Source organism: Bactrocera latifrons, unplaced genomic scaffold (genome assembly GCF_001853355.1).
Source record: "Bactrocera latifrons isolate USDA-ARS-PBARC rearing strain unplaced genomic scaffold, ASM185335v1 scaffold_230, whole genome shotgun sequence".
In the NCBI taxonomy this organism is placed as follows: Eukaryota; Metazoa; Arthropoda; class Insecta; order Diptera; family Tephritidae; genus Bactrocera; species Bactrocera latifrons.
This window is the reverse complement of record NW_017535853.1, coordinates 387960-407976: the sequence shown is the minus strand read 5'-3', so window position 1 is coordinate 407976 and position 20017 is coordinate 387960. Positions and strand designations below refer to the sequence as shown.

At 37.1% G+C, this 20017-nt stretch overlaps 2 protein-coding genes across 10 annotated transcripts in view; one reads left to right on the top strand and one right to left on the bottom strand.

The window, feature by feature from the left end:
• LOC108968862 (helicase ARIP4) overlaps nucleotides 1-19484 on the top strand; it is a 46424-nt gene extending 26940 nt beyond the window's left edge. For 2 of the 6 annotated variants that reach the window (XM_018933167.1, XM_018933166.1), the window contains exons 2-10: nucleotides 12627-15058; nucleotides 15625-16316; nucleotides 16388-16586; nucleotides 16671-17154; nucleotides 17245-17374; nucleotides 17443-17718; nucleotides 17895-18397; nucleotides 18468-18603; nucleotides 18677-19484. In XM_018933167.1, coding sequence (XP_018788712.1) covers nucleotides 12636-15058; nucleotides 15625-16316; nucleotides 16388-16586; nucleotides 16671-17154; nucleotides 17245-17374; nucleotides 17443-17718; nucleotides 17895-18397; nucleotides 18468-18603; nucleotides 18677-19389 — 5556 coding nt within the window. In that variant the 5' untranslated portion in view covers nucleotides 12627-12635 and the 3' untranslated portion in view covers nucleotides 19390-19484. Of the gene's footprint in view, nucleotides 1-11484; nucleotides 11678-12544; nucleotides 12568-12626; nucleotides 15059-15624; nucleotides 16317-16387; nucleotides 16587-16670; nucleotides 17155-17244; nucleotides 17375-17442; nucleotides 17719-17894; nucleotides 18398-18467; nucleotides 18604-18676 lie in introns of those variants that run through there. The other 4 variants (XM_018933170.1, XM_018933169.1, XM_018933165.1 and 1 more) reach the window with 4 other exon arrangements.
• On the bottom strand, nucleotides 212-10904 carry LOC108968861 (histone acetyltransferase KAT6B). 4 transcript variants are annotated; one of them, XM_018933161.1, is made up of 8 exons: nucleotides 10819-10904; nucleotides 9586-10126; nucleotides 9170-9498; nucleotides 9029-9109; nucleotides 7657-8924; nucleotides 7272-7491; nucleotides 2262-6951; nucleotides 212-1680 (listed from the first exon to the last, which is right to left on the bottom strand). In XM_018933161.1, exons 2-8 carry the CDS (start codon nucleotides 10117-10119, stop codon nucleotides 349-351), a joined length of 8454 nt encoding a protein of 2817 aa, XP_018788706.1. In that variant the 5' UTR covers nucleotides 10120-10126; nucleotides 10819-10904; the 3' UTR covers nucleotides 212-348. The 4 variants fall into 4 exon arrangements, with proteins under 4 accessions (XP_018788706.1, XP_018788709.1, XP_018788707.1 ...); XM_018933164.1 differs by having other exon boundaries at nucleotides 7657-8921; XM_018933162.1 differs by lacking the exon at nucleotides 10819-10904 and adding an exon at nucleotides 10718-10799.
• Nucleotides 19485-20017: the final 533 nt, after the last annotated feature.

Sequence of the window (20017 nt, the reverse complement as noted above, 5' to 3'; positions counted from 1 at the left end):
TAGTTTAACCACTACACCACTTAACTGAAAAACAAAAAATCCTACGTGTGAGGAAATTTTTACTATAATTTTCAGTTTTAGCAACCCGAAATTAACAAGAAACAACCTCTAACAGCGCCGTCGCAAAATCGTGTTATCGATATTACATGAAGTGTTTCACCTTAAACTCTTCACTTTCGATAACCATAATCATGCATAAAAATGCAACGAGTATGTTTAATTGAATCATTTACTTTATTTGTTACGAAATATACAATTATAGAGTTTGTATGTGTGTATATATGTAGGTATGTATGTACGTATGTATATAAATATAAACTTTTAAGCATTCACTATACACTAAATACTTTATCTTCTCATAGCCCCGTTCAACGATAAATATGGGGGTGGATAAGTTGAATACATCGAATTCTGTTGTGCTCGCTGAATGGCACAGGCATCGGGATATTGTGATTGCATATTCATAACCCCCATTTGCATTGGAATCTGCGAATTGGAATAATCGCCACCGGCAGCATAGGTCGGTGTGGCCGCCGCTTGTGGTGTTGTCATGCGATAGCCATTTATAGCGCCATAGGGCGGCATCAAATTCGGACTAATGTGTACATTTGTGGTGCGACTGGTGGTCGACGATGTGGTCACCGACGATACGGCAATATGTTGTACCGGCGCCGATGCCGTATTACGTGTATTCCTATTCACATTTTGTGATGTTGCAATCGGTGCAATATTCATGTTGCTCGAATAGTATTTATGATATTGCAGTGGATTGATTTGCGGCTGCAGCATATTGGGTGGTGTGCCCAAGCTACGATTTTGCGTCACCAATAGATGTGGTGGCGGTGTCATCGAATTATGTGAGACTGGATGATGTGGCGGTGGTGTCAAATTCACCTGACCAGCCGGTGAAGTGTTGCATGGTTGTATGTCTAAACCATTTGTCAGCTGTTGTAATTTCGAGAGGCTACATAGATTGCCGACTTGTGTTGGTGTGGTGCCGGCATTCGATGATGACGATTCAGAGACATTATCTTGTGCCAATTGTGTGTCACCATTGCCGCTAGATGAGCTCGCTGAAGGATCGGGACTGATATGAATGACACCGACACCGGCACCACCGCCATTCGAATTGGTCGCCGCCGATGAGGCCGGTACGGGTACACGTGATGTGCTCGCCTCGTTCGGTGTTAAATTGTTTTGTAAATAGAAATTATTTACGGCACATGCTGATGGTGAGGACTGATCCAATGTACGTTGATGTGGACTAGATAACGAATGTGAAGTGTTACTAATGGCCATACGTTGTGGTATTACTGTAGGCATGGAAACTATATCATAGGAGTTGCTTGCATTCGACGAGTAGTTYTGTATGTTTGGTGGTATGGATGTTATATAGTCAATATGCATATTTTGTTGATGATGATGTTGACCACTCAGCTGTGAATATTGTTGTTGCATATTGTGTAAATGTTCTTGCTGTGATTGCAATAGATTTTGATTATTATTGACGCTCTGCTGTTGCTGCTGTTGTTGTTGAGAGACATTGACTGCAGTGTTAGTGGGTGGCGTGCTTTTCGGCTGGCGATGCTGCTGTTGCTGATTGCTGCCACTTGTATTGCCGCCACGTATAGCCTTTGGCGTGGTTGCACGCTGATTCGAACTGCTGGCCACCAATTCAGCCTGAATCGGAAACGAAAAAWTATTATTATTGTTTAAATTACAAAAACAAAAATATTTAAAGAAAAAATATTAGCTTCTCTTGCATTGAAGCTATAATACCCTTCAGAAGGAAAAAAGTTTTCTATACAAGTACTTGATTTCATCGACCAGTTTGTCCGGCCCCTACATATGTACAATGTATATGCTGCAGTGTAGTACCAATTGTAAAATTTGTTCGAATATTTCACCATTCTTCATATGAGATTTTTAAATATAGTTTGATATAATAGAACTTGACCGTTCAGTTGTATGGCAGCTATAGACTATAGTGTGCCGATATCGACCGTTCTGACAATTGAGCAATTTTTTGAGAAGAAAAGGAATGTTAGATGGATATCTCAAAAACTGAGGCACTAGACTAGTTCACATACATACAGACAAGCAGATTGGCAGACGGACGGCATGGCTAAATCGGCTCAGCTGGTTACGCTGATCATTGATATATAGTATACGTATGTATGTATATTTTTGGCATTGCTGCACTTCTAACCTCAAATTTTCAACTACTACCTATTAATCATAAATAGGAATTTTCTAAATACCTGCTGATTGACTTTACGGCTTTGCTGACTATGCTGTTGTTGTGAGGTTGTAAGCGAATTTAGGCCCTGCGCGCTGCTCGACGGCATATTTAAGTTGAGATTAGCTTGTTGTTGTTGTTGAATGTGTGAAGTTTGTATGGCCATGTGCATCGGTGTATTACCCGAATGACTTTGCATCGAACAATCAGAATATTGTGATTGTTGCTGTTGTTGTTGTTGCTGCTGCTGTTGCTGTTGTTGTATGTGCGGCGTCGTAGAAGGTATTGGATCTGGCGTATTTTGTTGTATATCACTGCCAATACTCGATGGCGAATCCATATTCATCGGCACAGTCATGCCGCAGTCATAATGATGCAAATTACTCGCCGAATGATTCGATGAACCTGAACTATACGCCATCGGTGTAGTAATATCTTGTGCGGCGCTTTGTTGTTGTTGTTGATGTTGCTGTTGTTGGTTGGCCGCATTGTGTGCGCTYAACTTAACCTTGTTCTCTTCAGCGGCATTCAAATTGTTATGCTCCCCGCGCACTTTCTGACCGCATAAGGCTTGTTGTGCGAGCGCATTACTGGGTATGGGTATTGGATTGTAAAAACGCGAACTAGGGTTAGGCAAGAGATTTAGCGATTTGATGTGTTGCGTTTGGTCTGTGGACATTTTATGTGATTTCGATTGTAGATTATTGCATTTCTGACCGTAAGCGGCCGTTTGCGGATTTGAAAAGCCACAATTATGTGAATCCTCACGGCTGCCGCTAAAGTTTTGACCATTCGAATTTGCACTACTCTTAGACGCATCCTCCTTCTTGCAAGCGCTCATTTTTCTATCACTCTTCAATTTATCTTTTGTATGTTGTTGTTGCTGCTGTTGCTGTTGTTGCTGCTGCTGCTGCTGCTGTTGTTGCTGTTGCTGCTGTTGTTGTTGCTGCTGCTGCTGCATATGCTGATGAGCATGATGCTGTATAGCCGATTGATAAAAATTCTGCGTAAAATTGTGCGAATAAGCCATGCTTGTGGCCAAATCTTTGAATTTATTTTGATTCTTATGACTGGCGGCGTCCAATGTTGACAAATTGTAACCATAGTAGTCCCATTGCCAATACTGTGGCGTATTTGCGTAATTAGGTATTTGATTTATGGCAAACGGCGTGGCAATCTTATTCAGATCCATTGAGTTTTGCATTTTCTGATGCTCAGCRGCGGCGACTGCGGCCGTGTTGTAGGGATTCTTCTCATGCAAGGATAACAGGGCGGCATCGGTGCCTTTATTTGTTATCACTTGTACTTGCTTGTCTTCTTCTTTTATCTTAATGTCTGTATGTGTAATTATTGACTTTTGTTTATCCTTAATGGTTTTCATAAACGAAGTGTTGCTGCTTGCATCGATGCGTCCGGTATTTATGGCGTTAGCATTTGATATAACAGCTTGGTTGGCTGTGCTTTTCTTAACAGACGCTTGCATATGTGCACGCTGCAATTCCAATGTGGCGGTTGCAGCGGCTGCCGCTGCGGCTTCATTAATTTTTTGTTGTATTTTCAATTTATTTAGTTCGCTGTTTTCATGCATATTGTTTGATTGCGTGTAAAGCTTCTCCTTTCTTTCGACAACTGCGCTCTCTATGACATTTTTGATTTTCTTCTCATTGATTTTGCTCTCGGCCACATTATCTGTATATGTTTTTGTGGGTGGCGATGCGGTTTTAATATTCATAATGGGTTTAGTTTCAACAAGCTGATCAGTTTTGCAGATAATCGGCGCTTCACTTGCTGTTGGCTTAGGTATTTGCAGCGGCGTTGGTGGTGCAACGGATGCAGTAGTAACTGTAGTTATTGGCGYCGGTGTCGCTGTTAATACCGGTGTAGGTGCAATTACAGCTGCTGCTGCGGTTGATGTGATAGTTGGCGGCATTGGGGTTGGTGCGATGAGTGGCGGTGCCGTCACAACAGCGGCCACTGTCACGGCTGGTGTTGTTGTGGTTAACGTTACTGCTACAGCAGTCAATTGTTTTGTATCGGGTCTATTTTCGTAGATTTCTTTATGTTCGTCATCTTTGCTACTTGTTTCGGTCGTAAGGCACGGGGAATTTGCACAATCTTCTTTTATTGTTTGTTTTGGTGAAATTTGTGCCACCATTTTTGGCGATGCTTCATTTTCAATGCATTCTATTTTACATAATGGTTCCTTAACAACTATTGTAGTTGACGGTGTAGGTGTTGCCTCTGTTGTGATCGGCTCAGTTTTGGTGGCAGCAACTGCATTCGCACTAGCTTTGACTTCAATTTCGGTTTTTTGTTCAACATTTTGTACGTTACTTTCTGTAGGCGGAGCAGCATCTTTAACCACTTYGTCTGCAATTTTTGGTTTATCATCGTTGACATTGGCAACGGCAACTGCAACTGGTGTTGCATTTTCGCTGGTGGCACTTACGCTTTTAACGTTTACTTCGTCTTTTTGCTCGTTTTCATGCTCAAGCTGCGGCTTTTTATTTTCGTTCAAATTCAACTTTGATTCTGCTGTGGCAACAGCGCTGTTGGTGTCGGTATTCTCCACCATTAATTCGGCAAATGTCTTTTTTGTCTTCTTTGCTACGGCTTCTAAGACTTTTTCATCGTTCCCCGCTGGTAATGTGCATGTTTCGGATTTTCCTACATTAAACGGCGCAGCTTGTTGCATGGGCTGTTGGATTTGTTGTTCTTCTTCTGGTTTCTGTTGTTTTTGTTGCGGTTGCTGTTCTTCTTTTTGTTCAGCAATTGCATTTGTCGCGGCGTCTACTTCAATGCCCTTTACTGCTGTTTCGGCTGGGGTATTACCTGCTTGTTCTGCATTGTTTTTCGTTTCCTGCTTGCTTTCCTGTTCTTGTTGTGGCTGGTGAGCTTCGCTGGTTGCRCTGGCATTTTTAACGCTGTTAGCGTTACTTTCATTATACATTTCAGTGGTTTTTTTCTCAATGCTCTTCTTGCCTCGCAACTTGGGTACGGTTGTTATGGGTTTATCATTATTACAATGTTTTATTGATTTGTCTTCAGTCGACTCTTCTACTTCCATGCATTCTTTCGCCGCTTCAGGTTCGAGTATAGCTTCAGGTGCTGGTTCCGCTWCCTTTTCGACTGCAGSTGCGGGTTCAGGCTCAGGCTCGGGMTCAGGTTCAATAGCCATTTTGTCAACCAAACTGGTCTCTTCTTGTTTAATATTCATCTTTAATTCATTTTGTCGCTCAAAATGTTTCCGCTTATTGGTGGACACAATGGGTGTACTTTGTTTACGATTCGCTAATCTTTGTGCGCGGCTGGTTGGCTTGTCATCTTCTATACCTATACTATCCATCGCTTCACCTTTTGTCTTCTCCGCAACAACAATTGGTTGCACAGGTGAATTTTGAATTCTGCGTCTTTTTTCAGGTTTATGGATGATTTCCGGTTCTTCAGCGGTCGGCGCTGAAATACCATCATCTCTGCTAAGATGGCGTTTGCGTGGATTCCTTCTGGCGACTTCTACAACAATATTTGTGGCCGCTTTTGCGTTATCACTGTTCGTTTCGGTTTTTGGGGCTACGGTTTCGTGCGGCTTTTTTTGCTCGGGTACGTCTTGGTTCGGCGGTTCGTTGCTTTCGTCTATCACCTCATGCATGGAGTTTTTTAAATCYGTATTAGTATTTTTTACATGCGCGGGCTTACGCTTGTGAAAATTTAGTTCTACGGTTGCGCTGGCGATTTTATCTTTGCTGAAATTGGACAATTTAGTTTTACTACTTTGCATGCCGCCACCGTCATGTGTATTCGTTTCCTTTTTTATAAAATTTGCATTGTTCGCAATCAAAGAATTCGATTTTCGTGATCTAATCCGTTCGATAGCAGTCTGATCGGACCGTGTGGAGTTGTCCAAAAAACTTTCTTCAGACGATTTTGTGCCATCGCCAGTCAATGATTTGGACAATAGCGGACTCCAGCGCAAACAATCCGTCTCTAGCGGTATACGCTTGGAATTCTGCAGTTTCTTATAGTGTGATATCACTTTCTCCCAATCAACCTTGATATTAATTTGATAACGTATGTCATCTTCATTCTTACGCAATTTAATAAAATTCAACAATTCAAAGGCCAATGCTATGTCGGAAACGGTTAGTCCCGTTTTGTTGGCAATATCTTTGAAGGTGATGCGTCCATCATTTCTGTGATTGTAAATATATTCCAAAATTATTGATTTCCAGTAAGAGAAATATGAAAGTCTGCCTAAATCGGATAGCGGTTTTTCTGGTGTGCCAACTTGGCCCTCTTCCCGACTGAGCAGATAACTAAATTCAATGAGGAATCTACCGAAACCCTGCCTTTGAAATTGTGGCATTGTCAATATGCATGATACATTAAACTTCTGTGCGCAATGCTTCTCCTTCGAGAAATAGCCAACCAGATGGCAACCCTTCTTATCGTTTTTGGTTAAGATGTAAAACAAAAACGGCTCAACATCGTAGTAAAGTGTTTTATGATCCAGAAATAGTTTGGCCAGCAAACATAGATTTTGACAATATATCTTGTTTATATTGCCATCGACCTCAAATACCGATATATCGTTATGGCGATATATTTCGGTGCCCGGTGGTTGCTTCCAAAGACATTTGTTTTGATGTCGATCCAAAACGGACCTGCTCTTTGTATATTTCAAACAAAATTCACACAAATACAATTTGGGTAGCCTACAAAAGAAATGCAGTTATAAAGAAAATTAAAATATGCAATTGCTGAGGAAAAAAATACAAAAAAGAAAAAATAAATAAAATAAAAACAAACAGTAAAGATAAAAAACAATTAAAATAAAAGAATATTAAAAAATTAAAGTAATTAAAAATTAATAATAAAAATAAAATAATTAAAAGGAAATAATAACAAAAATTAGAAAAAAATATAAAAGCTAAAAAAATATATAATAAATAAAAAAAGATTAAAAAATATATATAATAAATAAAAAAAATTTAAAATAAAAATAATAGAGAAAAAAATAGAAAATAAAACATACCTGGCATATTCTTGTGGAAAAGGACTCGAATACCAGGTTTCAATATGCCACTTTCCGATTTCAATTGCCGATGGGCAACGCTCTTGTGTTGGTCCAATATTGGCATTGGTTAGCGCATTTAAGCTTTTCAATTCCGTTATTTTCTTTGCAGCATTCTCGCGTATTTTCTTATAAATTGTTATATCACTCTGTTCTACGCCATTGGGTAGTGGTTGATTTTCTATATGGCAAAAGCACAAGCATGTAATGAGATAYGTATACGAAATTATGTTATATAAGACAAATTTAAGTTGTTTAATGTTTTTTATTATTGAAATAGCTTGTTCTCAATAATTTCGTTTCTTTTGTCGTTTTGTTTTTTCTTGTTTATATATATAATGCTTACCAAATGGATTCTCTGGATACACCTCTTCRTATTCGACCTTCTCGTTTGAGGAACTTTCTTCGTTTGTGAAAGACTTTACGCCTCTAGCGTAATTTGTGTTTTCCATCATTTGATACTTGATAACGGTGCTTTCATTCAAATAGGGCACCTCATCGTCATCGCTCTTATAGACGGTACGTTTTGTATCCAACGGCGCAGACTTGAGTGTGGCTACTTTCTTTTTCTGCAATTTTACCACAGGTTTTTTTGCACCCCGATTAGCAGCGGCTTCTGCTGATGCTACGCTGGTCTCTGGGCAGTCATCCTTTTTAGCTGTTGTTTTTACTGTACGCTTTTCCATTTGGTCTACTTCGTTACCAATACCTTGTAAGGACTTGTAATTCATTTGTTTGTTTCGCGTGTTTATCTCATCGGGTACTAAATTCTTATTGAAACCAGTTAAGAGATTTCCGCACTTTTTTAGCGCAAAGCCATCCGTTTCCATATTTCGCGATTGTGAAAATATGTCAACACGATTTTTGGCAACGGCAGCAAAGCCCCAGTGTTCATCTTTTGTTTTGGTATTTTGTGACGTGTAATTTTTTGCTGGTACATTAATTTCTTTCTTCACTGGGATTTGTGAAATAAATATATTTGATTTGGACTCACTTTTATCCGAGTCACAATCATCATCATCGTTTTCTTCATAATTATCCTCTTCATTGTCGAATTCGGAACTATCGCTGCTACTCTCACTCGAATCGGAACCCGAACTGCTTGAAGAACATGAACCCGATGATGTACTATCGTCTTGATTGTCGTCATCAAAGTCCATGTTGTCATCTTCGTCGCTATCGCTCGAAGAACTTGAAGATGATAAATCTGATGGCGTTTTCTTTTTTGTACGTTTCGTATCGTTCGACGATGCATCCAACTTATTAAGGAAACCCGCAAATTGTCTACGTTGTCTAAACATTTTCAAATGCGAATTATGCGCAATACTCTTTTGTAAATTCTGTGAAGATTTGATAGCTTGACTTAGGGAAATGTCTTTGTACATTTCTTTGGAACCTTCATATTTCGAAAGTTTTGATGTTGTTGGATTATTGTCTATTTCATCTATGATTTGCCGTTTACATGAAATTCCTGCYACCGCACCCATGCTTCGTTTGTCCTTTTGCTTACTACCAATCCATTCTTTATGCCGTGTGCCAGCATACTCAGAAGTTGAGGGCGTCGCTGACTTGCCACCTCTGGTCGCTTTGAATGTTTCACCACCTGACTGACTTCTGAAATAAAAACAATTTAATTAATTTTGTTATTTTAGAGATAACATGACTTTACAATAAAGGACCGCAAAACTGTGGAAATCAAACTCTAACTTTTCGCTTACCGATTTTTAACTGTTTCCAAGCTTTTCTTCGTCACTTCCTTCTTAACAACATCAAAATTTTGTAGTATGCAATTGTTACACCTACAATATAAAAAATTTCAATATAAAATTCAATTCAATTTCAAAGCTTCTCAAAATTACCTATAGGGATGTTTGGGCTTTTTATCTGGTACCGTGTCCAAACATGTTAAATGATAAATTTTCTTGCAGGCCGAACATTCCAGCAAACATGGTCCCCGGTCGCTGCATGTGCAAATACTACATTCTGCGCAATTTTTACAATACCATATGGAACCTTTAGTTACTAGCATATATAGTAGCACATATGATTGTGATTTACACTTAGCCGCTATATTTGCACAAGTAGTATGTAATGACATGCCACATTTTTTGCAAGAACTCAGGGGCTCAGGTATACCATTTCTGTTTTTTTGTGCATCCCCGGAACAGTAGGAACAATTATCGTCACCCTTTTGGAAAGAAAAAAAAAAAAAMAAASATCAGTAAAAACAAAAATTAATATGATTTTTACTTGGTTGTCGTCAATTTTTACTTACAGTAGTTACAGTCACTTCCAATGTTGATGACGATTTTCGCGGTGTAGTTAGTGATCGCCCCTTTTTGTATAATTTTCCTTCTTGTACAAGAAATCCAGCATCTACTGCTTTTCTAATAGAACTTTTTATAATTGCTCGAAAATCAACATCGGTACCAAGATCTATGTTATTAAACTTTTGTATATAATTTTCAATTGTTTTTATTGTTGATCCCTCACATTCACCCAAATCATGCACAGCTTTTGCAACTATTTTACACAAATTACTATTTTTCTCAATTTTAATACGCCTTTTTGCCATGGGCGCTTTATAGGAATGTAGTCCTTTATTATATACTTTAATTACGGCACCCGACTCAACTGCTTCTTCTAATTTCTCTGCTACGATATCTTCATGAAATTTGTGATGACTTCCAATCGCTTGACAAATGCGTTGAACGCTGGGCCTTTGTTTTTGGGAACGTATTTTTGAAATCGCTTCCAAAATCCACTGCTTCCAAGTATCAAGACTAATGTCATGAGCGGATTCTCTCATTTCGTATCTGCAATATTATGGATATAACAAATTAAAATTAAATTTACTGTTATTTTCAATAGGATTATTTGCTCTGTTTTGGCCATATATAGTTTATTTTGAATTCTGCCTTAATTTTGTATGCAATCTTCATTAGAAAGAAGTTAAATAATAGATTGACACCATTATAGAAATTGCACTACGTATATTATGAATGTATATGCATTTGTTTTTACATTTGTTTATATGTGTATACATGACATATTTAATAACACTAGTGTTTCGACAGCATTGCATTTGCACTTGTGATTTGCTAGCAAGATAGAAAATATACTTATAGGTATGCTAACGCGTTTAGATATTCCTTGTACCGGATGAGGTAGTATGCACATAGTATATAAATATGTATGTACTGATGTAGGTCACTAAAACTTTTCACAAATCAAACAACTTGAAAAAACCAAACTGCATATTTTTCCATATCAGGTTTCATTTCTTAAATATATATGATGACGTATTAGAAATTGAGCGATTTTTAACAGCTTAATAATGAATAAAACTGTTGCTGGTATTAACTTGTAAAATTTATTACAAGCCAACCAAAAGCTACGAAACTCACACTTTACGTACACAAAAATAATACTGAGTTGTGTTTATCTCAACYTTTTTTTCACGATATTTATTTAAMACAATATTGGAACACTTATATGTTTTCTATACCTTATAGATTTATAAATTCTATTCCAATGTTTTTATATGTATAATAAAACGTATCTTCTTAGAATTCTGGCACGCCAAGATGCGATTTAGTTATGAATCGTTACATATGTGGTTACTTTTAGTAAAATYGTATTACCAGATGCAAATAATTAAAGTTTTAGCGGGTATCTCAGTAATCGATAATTTACCTATTCGGGTAATCGGAAAATAGTATATAAGGCACTATTCCAAACCTAAATTTTGAAATATTTGAATGTGTATATTAACTAAATCTGATTCTTTTAAATGGGATATCATTTATGCAGATTYAACTTGAATTTAGTATGAAAACTGTTGATTGACATAAATCTTACGAAAACATGACATAACATGAATAAGATTTTATAAGAAACAAATGTTCAGTTACCGATAGTATTTCATTACATCACGGAGCGTGCAAATTAAAGTCATTCCCTTCCATCCATATCCATGTTTAAAATAAGGTTCACCTATAGTAATAATGTTATTTAACATAAAATATTATAATTTCYTATGGTATCGATATATGCCGGACGGCTAAGTTTTTTTCCGACATGCAACCACCCAGTACTTGATTCCGTCTTTTCCTTTTATACGTTCTCAGCTATACACATCTGTCAACAGTTGATTTGGTGTAAAGAAAAGAGTGGCATTGTCGTTAGATATCCTATTTTTCTGCTTGTAATTGATTTAAATTGAGAAAATGTTTTACAATAAATTGAATAATTTCAGTATAAAGTTTTAAAATGTTACAACGACTATAAGATTAAGTATATATTGTTGAATATGTGGATAAACTTCACATACTAATAAATCTATGAAATACACTTGTGAATAACAGGTACATAATTTGTTGTTTATTGTAAAGTAGGTGATAATATTAATTGTTTATAAACAACGAATGGATAAAGTGTCTCTGGACAGTTCATTTATTAATGAAYCAAAAATATATAAAATAAATATAGATGATGTATACATATTTATCGTAGTTACATGTTTAAATGTTATTACCAGTATATGTATTAACATAATGTGTGTATATTATGATTAGAATGCGGTGGAAAGCGAAGTTAAGATTTACTTATGTACGGCCATATGTATCTTCAATTATGTATGTGAAAGAAAATTTTCATTTTGCCGTGCTTTCTTGAATTCAACGTAGAGAAAATGTAGTATTTTGTGCAAGAATAAAAGAAACTACATATTCCTTCAACTCTTCACATATATTTTCGGTTTTAAATTACCCAACAAATACTCTTTATTTGAAGAGATTCTAGTGCACATACCTGCATCCACATCTTAAATTGTGATGCTAATACAAAGATATTCTTGTGATACACGACTGAATCATTAATGTGCTTAAATAGATATAGATGACAAAAAATGCAAAGGATTAATATAATTAATAAAATTTTCATTCCGGCACTCCTTTTTCGTGAGCAGTAACACTTTACACATGTAGATGTGTGTGATTACATATTTATGACTGTGTTAATGTGACGGTGTCTATAYAACTCATTGCCCTTTTGCAAAAGCAGATGCGTGAAGATTTGTGTTTGCTTCAAGTACTGATACGAAATATTGTACCTACATGTCATTTACAAATATATTGTACCTATGTATAWACTTAATAATTTTGTTGGTTATATGTACTACTAATACCCGTATTTAATGGGCCACTTAAATGTTAAATCGTCAAGCGAATAGTCAATATTGATTCGTCATTCATAAGTATTTGAATTTATTATATTTTTGTCCATGTGCCCACTAACATACTTAATATTTCACAGAAAATTATAATGGATTCCCAAAATCATATGGATACGTACAACGACAATGCTGCATTGAATCCGCCTGCTATKAATAGGCACGCAGAACCATTCCAACCTTTTTTGCGACCGGAAATTACAGGCATGAATCCGGAAGATCCTTATGCGCAGTATCTAAGAAACCAGGAATCACTGCTTTTGAACGATATGAACGCTAAACAATCATTGGATATGTTAAAACAACAAACCAGCGCACTTGACGCATTAGGTTACCCCTGTATTGGTGGTAGCAATTATCCGCCGAATGATCACTTTGGACAGAAAAGAAAGAAAGACTCCGAAAATGATGAAATGATAGAGGCAAAAAAATCAAGTAGCAATAACATGTCTGCGGARGAGAAAAAGACTGCAAACATGCGTAAAAATATACGAGATGTCTTCGATGAAAACCAATTGGATACGAATACACTAGCAGCACAACGTGAGGAATCTGAACGTCTAGCACGTGTTGCTGAACAACAGAAAATCATACGTGAAACACAACGTCAAGCCGCGGTCAATAGAAGTTTTGTGCGTACGCAAAATAAAGTACTCTCCCTGTTGCAAAGTGGCACCACATTTGCAAAGGTCACCAGTGAAACACCATTCGAAGAAGTCGACACAACTTTAACAGAATCCGAACAAAATGCCAGTCCACAAGCGCTACCAATTATTAATGATGACGAAAAGCTTACTAGTAAATTAGAAACTGAAAGTGTTTTACAAAAAGATATTAAACCAATTTCGCCAACRCCTATCGACGATGATGATGAAGACACTGTAAAACCTGCAGAGGAACAAGTTATCAGCGATGTGGTGACAATAGAAGATAGTTCCTCTGAAGACGATTGCATTATGCTATCTGACGACGAAGAGGAGCTGGACGATGAAGAAGAGGTAGACGATCCAAGCAATAGCGGTTTACATGTTAAAGATGCTTACAATGTGGCCGATGATCAAGGACGTGTTTTAGTGAATATCGGTCATCCAGAGGGTGAAGATGACATTTTCGTAGCACCACAAATAGCACGCACAATCAAGCCACATCAAATTGGTGGTGTGCGTTTTCTTTTCGATAACATAATTGAATCAACGAAACGTTTCAAAAGTTCCAGCGGTTTCGGTTGTATACTCTCGCATTCAATGGGTTTAGGAAAAACGCTACAAGTGATTTGTTTCTGTGATATCTTCCTGCGGCATACACCATCCAAAACAGTGCTCTGTGTTATGCCCATAAATACGTTGCAAAATTGGGTGTCCGAATTCAATATGTGGTTACCGAAATACTCCGATAATCCAGAACATATACGCCCGAGGCAATTTGACGTATTCATACTCAATGATCAGCATAAAACACTGAGTGCACGTGCCAAAGTTATACTTAAATGGGCGGAAGAAGGTGGTGTGCTGCTAATAGGCTATGAATTGTTCCGTTTGCTGGCATTAAAATTGATGTCGACACGTAAACGCCGCAGCAATAAAGCGGGCAATTGTGAACGTAGCGGCACAGAAATGAATAGACGTTTAATGGAGAGTGTACATCAGGCATTAGTCAAGCCCGGTCCGGATTTGGTTATATGCGATGAAGGTCACCGCATTAAGAATGCACATGCCGGCATATCACTTGCACTGAAACAGATACGCACACGACGTAGAATTGTATTAACTGGCTATCCATTACAAAACAATCTGCTAGAGTATTGGTGTATGGTGGATTTTGTGCGTCCCAATTATCTTGGTACACGCAATGAGTTTTGTAATATGTTCGAGCGGCCCATACAAAATGGCCAATGTATTGACTCAACGCCGGAGGATCACAAATTGATGCGCTATCGGGCGCATGTGTTACATTCGCTGCTTTTGGGTTTCGTGCAACGTCGTTCACATGTTGTGCTACAACAAACACTACCTAAAAAACTAGAATATGTTATATTAACGCGTATGACAACGTTTCAACGTCAACTTTACGATACATTCATGAATGATATAGTGCGTACCAAATCTGTTCCTAATCCTTTAAAAGCCTTTGCTGTTTGTTGTAAGATATGGAATCATCCAGACGTGTTGTATAGTTTCTTAAAAAGAAAGGAAATTGACTTGGAATTAGAAATGGAGGAAACCGAAGTCATTGGCGAACCAACAACAACTAGCACAACAAMAGCAACTATTGTTACGCCGGTGTGTGATGTAGAAAAATCCACGACGCTGGAAGATAAGCCAATCGACGATGCCGTTGTTAATGAAACAATGTGTCAAGATATCAAACCCAAAGAAGATCTTAGTTCCGAGGCCAATTCTCCGGCATCRGAGTGCAAGCAGATGGACCAACAATCGCCAGCAGATATGACRCAGCGTGACGGTCAGGCATTGATGGCGAACAAACCGAATACGGAGTTTTCCAACTTGATGAATAGGTTAGTGATAGTTTTTACGAGAATATAATATATGATTTGTCTAAACGCCCTGAAATATGCAACTAAGGACTAAAATCTTGTATATATTGGCCTTGCGCCTTGATATATGCAACAATTTACAAATACCTTTATTGTTTTTGCCTAAAAGTAAATATAGTATTTATTTATTTATTTTAAATAAAAATATTGTATATATGGGTATGCGCCTAGAAGTATGCAATGTTATAGGTCTTAAAATTTAGTAGTAGTTATTTATAGCTAAACATTGTGAAAAAGTTGAAAAAATATGAATTTTAAAAGAAAAAAATGGAAAAAATTAAAAAAAAACAATTTTAAAGGATAAAAATGGAAAAATTAAAAAAAAAACTTTAAAGGATAAAAATAAAAAAGTTGATAAATTATGAATTTTAAAAGGAAAAGTTGAAAAAAGTTTAAAAAATGTCACTTTTAAAATAAATGCACATATTTGCATAAAATTACAAAATATATATATTAATAATAATCAAAATATAGTTATCTTAAGAGTTCTTACATACCATACTAACGCTATTGATTCAATCTTCCAGCTCATTGCTATCGGATCACTACAATCAACAACAGAATGATGTTCCCTCTTATTTGGGTGGGAATGGCAATAATTATTGGCAAGAGTCCAACGTGAATTATTTCAATTATCAAACAGTGAGCGATAATATTGAATCATTATCGAAACCGAACTATGTCGGTATGGTGCCACAGCGTGCCGAAGAAACTCCCAACGAGGCCACCGAAGGAGCAGGCTCTTCACAAATCGTCGATTTGGATACGAAGGAAATCAAAACCGTTGAAACCGATATAGATATGACACTCTGCCCGGTCATTAAAAATGAGGCACAAGGCGATAATTCKATGCTAGCAAATGCAAATGATGAGAGTACAACAACAACCGGCAATACAGATGCATTGATCGAGGATATCAAAATGTTAACCAGTACGAATTCTATAGGCAATGAAAAAGATGTTGGCAAGGTGAAATCAGACGACACCACACTACATGAATGGGCCATAGATTTGATGAAGAAATATCGACCGGGTCTGTTGGAAAATTCACCTAAAATGGAAATATTATTTTGTATACTAAACGAGAGCGTCAAACTTGGCGATAGAGTGCTTTTGTTTAGTCAAAGTCTATTAACGTTAAACTTAATAGAGACATTTTTGCAAATGACACGTATGCCGGATTCGGATATGTGCTGGGGGCGTGGCGTTTCGTACTTTCGTAAGTGTTTAAGTTTTTAATATTCAAGCATAATTTTATAAAGCTGTATTGTTCGTGTAACGCTCTTCTAGGTCTAGACGGTTCTACCACATCGCAAGAACGTGAACGGCTCGTAAATGAGTTTAATTCCAATGCAAATGTAAAATTGTTCTTGATTTCAACTAGAGCCGGCTCGCTAGGCATAAATCTTGTCGGCGCGAATCGTGTAATAGTTTTTGATGCCAGTTGGAATCCCTGTCATGATACACAAGCAGTATATAGAATTTATCGGTGAGTTTTATGCACATTAAATATTATGTAAGTGAAAAAATATTTTAACCGTTCGAATTGCATCTTTTTTAAAATTCATTTTAGTTATGGTCAAAGAAAGCCATGCTTCGTTTATAGAATTGTAATGGATAAGTGTTTAGAAAAGAAAATATACGATAGACAAATTAAGAAACAAGGCATGTCCGATCGCGTAGTCGATGAGTGTAATCCCGATGCGCACCTCTCGATAAGAGACATCACCAATCTCTGTCATGATTATGACGATGATGATAAAAGTCAATCAGAGGTGCCGGAATTCACCACACCGCTCGATTCATTCGAAGATATTTTAATACGGAAAATTGTGGAACAACATAAAGGTGGCTTATCCAAGGAGCCATTCTTCCACGAGAGCTTGTTGATCGACAGAAAAGAGAAGAAACTGTCACAGGCTGAGAAAAGGCAAGCACATCGTGGCTATGAAATGGAGAAGAAGGCGAGTGTTAAACAAAACTTTAGTGTGCCCATTAAGAATCAGTATCGCATTGTGCGTAACGACGGCAGTATTGTGACGCGTCCTGTTGCGTCGGTAAATAAGCAATGCAAACAATTCACTACATTAATAAGAGAGTGTAAAAAAATATTTAAAATATCATAAATCTTTTACAAACTTTTACAGATACGACCTATGCAAACAACAAAAACAACAACGGCGACCAAAAGTGGTGGTATACGTACCACACGCTGGATACCAGCTGAGGTGTGGCAGCGGCAAGGCATGACGGCACAAGAAATGACACTGCCTTTGGGTAAACACTGCATTTTCTAATACAATTTTGGTTTTATGAATACAATGTTTTGGCTTTTTTCCCCACAGACGTTGTTATACCCACACATTCGAATGACAAATCGAACATAATTTTAAAGTCCGGACAGCGAGTCATGGTTTTGAAGTCCGCAAAAGGCATTTATATGCAATTGGAGAGTGGCAAAATAATTGCGATTCGAACGTCCAGCAAGGCGGCCGAAGTGAATAAGACGGACAAGGATGAAGTGATTGATATCACAAATGAGGGCGATACWACTGAGAAGAAAGGGGAAGAGGGCAAAACCGAAACCGCGAACCAAAAAGAAAGCGACAGCACAGCAAAAGGTAAAGAGCGAGAAACATAAACCCTCGTTTTAACAAAAACCGATTTTTATTATTTTTTCTTTCAAAACAAGAAACGCAAAAGAACAAAAATTTTAACAGAATTTTACAACTAAATAGTTCGACCAATATCGCTAAAGTTTTATTMATTTTTATAATCACATTTTACTGCCTTCCAGGATCTCAAAACACTGAAACGACTGAAAAATCAGCCGGTTATGATAAATGTACCAATAACAATACAAAAAAATTGGTGGAAACTAATTCAACTAAAGGCAAGGAATTCGTGCAGCCAAATCAGTATAAAGCGGATATGCAAAAGCAGAAAGATATTGATATCAATAGCAAATTTGACAGTTTGAAAAAAGTTGAGCCGAAAACGAGTCCACAAAATATTGAGAAAGTCTACGCGTCACATGCAAATGATAATACCACCAAGCAGGAGTTTAGTAATACAGCGAGGAGTGCCCAAAAAGTGTTGGCACCGAAACCGCCACAGCAAGTGGACGACGGTTTAGCTTTAAAAAAGCACGAGAGCAGCCATCAGCAGCAACAACAGCAGCAGCAACAACAATTACTAACCCAACATCATGAGCAGGAGAAGGAAAAGATGGATTCTATGTATGGTATAAAACATGGCCTTGATAAGAATAACCCACCACAAAACACACTCTTGAATCAGGTATGTATTTATGCGTTAATTTCATGGCACAAAAGAATAAACACAAGTTTGAAAACGTTTACTTTCTCAGCAGCAACAAAAATGTCTACCACAATATAATAATAAGCCATTGGTGGATCCTGCACCATATCCTTACAAGCAAATGGGTAATTATCCATTTTGTGGTCTGCCACCACCTGATCTTTCGAAGTATGCGAGTCAAAGAGGTAATTAGAATAAAACGTCCGAATAGTGTGAATTTTCAAACCGAACTTTGTTTTTTTTTTTTTAATCCCACAGGTGACATGTTGACTACACCGACTGAGTCTTTTCAGACCTGTAATTACAATAAACGAAAACTACAAAAAGAGTTGCCAATACCAACTGATTATACGCCTTCGCCCACATCCTCATCTTCATCAGCTTCAGCCGCATCAACAGCATCATCAACATCGTCCACATCACAAAATCAAAGCTTAAAACATAGTCATTTAAATGCAGCATCTGCTGCTCCAGCTCATCAATCACCATACTCACAATCGCCCTATACATCCTTATTCCATCAGCAGCAGCAACCAAAACTACACCTGTACGGATCAAATTATAATTTAGACAATGAACATTATAGTAATTTAGCGCAAACTTCACATAGTTCACAAAATTTGAATCAAAATCATAGTCTTATTGGTGACACATTTGGTGCCGTACAAGAGAATAGCACAAGCCTTATGCATGCCGGCGGCGGTCAAAATGTGTCAGCGCCGTGTGATTATTCCACACATTTTCCCGACTATGCCGCATACAGTTCGTACAACCATCCGCATTATTTTCCACATTTTGCCAATTCATATGGCAATGGTTCGTCAGCACCGATTGGCACCAATCCATACCACCAAATGCATTGGTCACCATTAATAGCGCCAACATCTATAAATGAGCAATGTAATCCTGTACACTCGTCCGTTTATCCTCAAAATGGTGCGCAACATAATCAATGGCATCACAAATTATAAATATKGTAGTTATATAAGTAAAAAATATCACCATTCAGCCACAAAAAGGTTTTAAATTAATTAATTTAATTGCATGGTATTATCGTAAATTTGAAATATAGAATATAAAATAAAAAAATTATTAATTGAATAATGTACTCGAGCGTTTGACTTTCGTTTTATGTGTGGGAATGAGGAAGGTATTATAAATCAGTTAGGAATTATTTGTTTTAAAATATTTTTTGAAATATTAAAAATTTTGTATACTGTTGTTTACAGTGTGTTTTTTATCCCATGGTACTTTCTTGTTATTTCTAAGAGATGCCAGATTTTGGAAAATTTTTCGAGTATTTCTCCACAAACTTAAAATGCAGTAGTCAATAAAGTCTAAGCTTATAATAGGCAATTTTATAATATTTTAGAAAAAAAGTGTCCAACTTTTTTAACTTAGCTTAAGTTATACATAATTTTTGTGTGTTCTGTTTTGTTAACATCAACTAATTACCAAATTATAATTTTSTTGTTTATGTTTTTGTAACAATTTTACAGTTTGTAAACTATTCTTTTTCCAAAAAATTAATAATAAAAAGAAATTTCTTTGCGTTAACCCTTAGCTAGGTCCAATAAAAATTAACAAAATTCAACATTT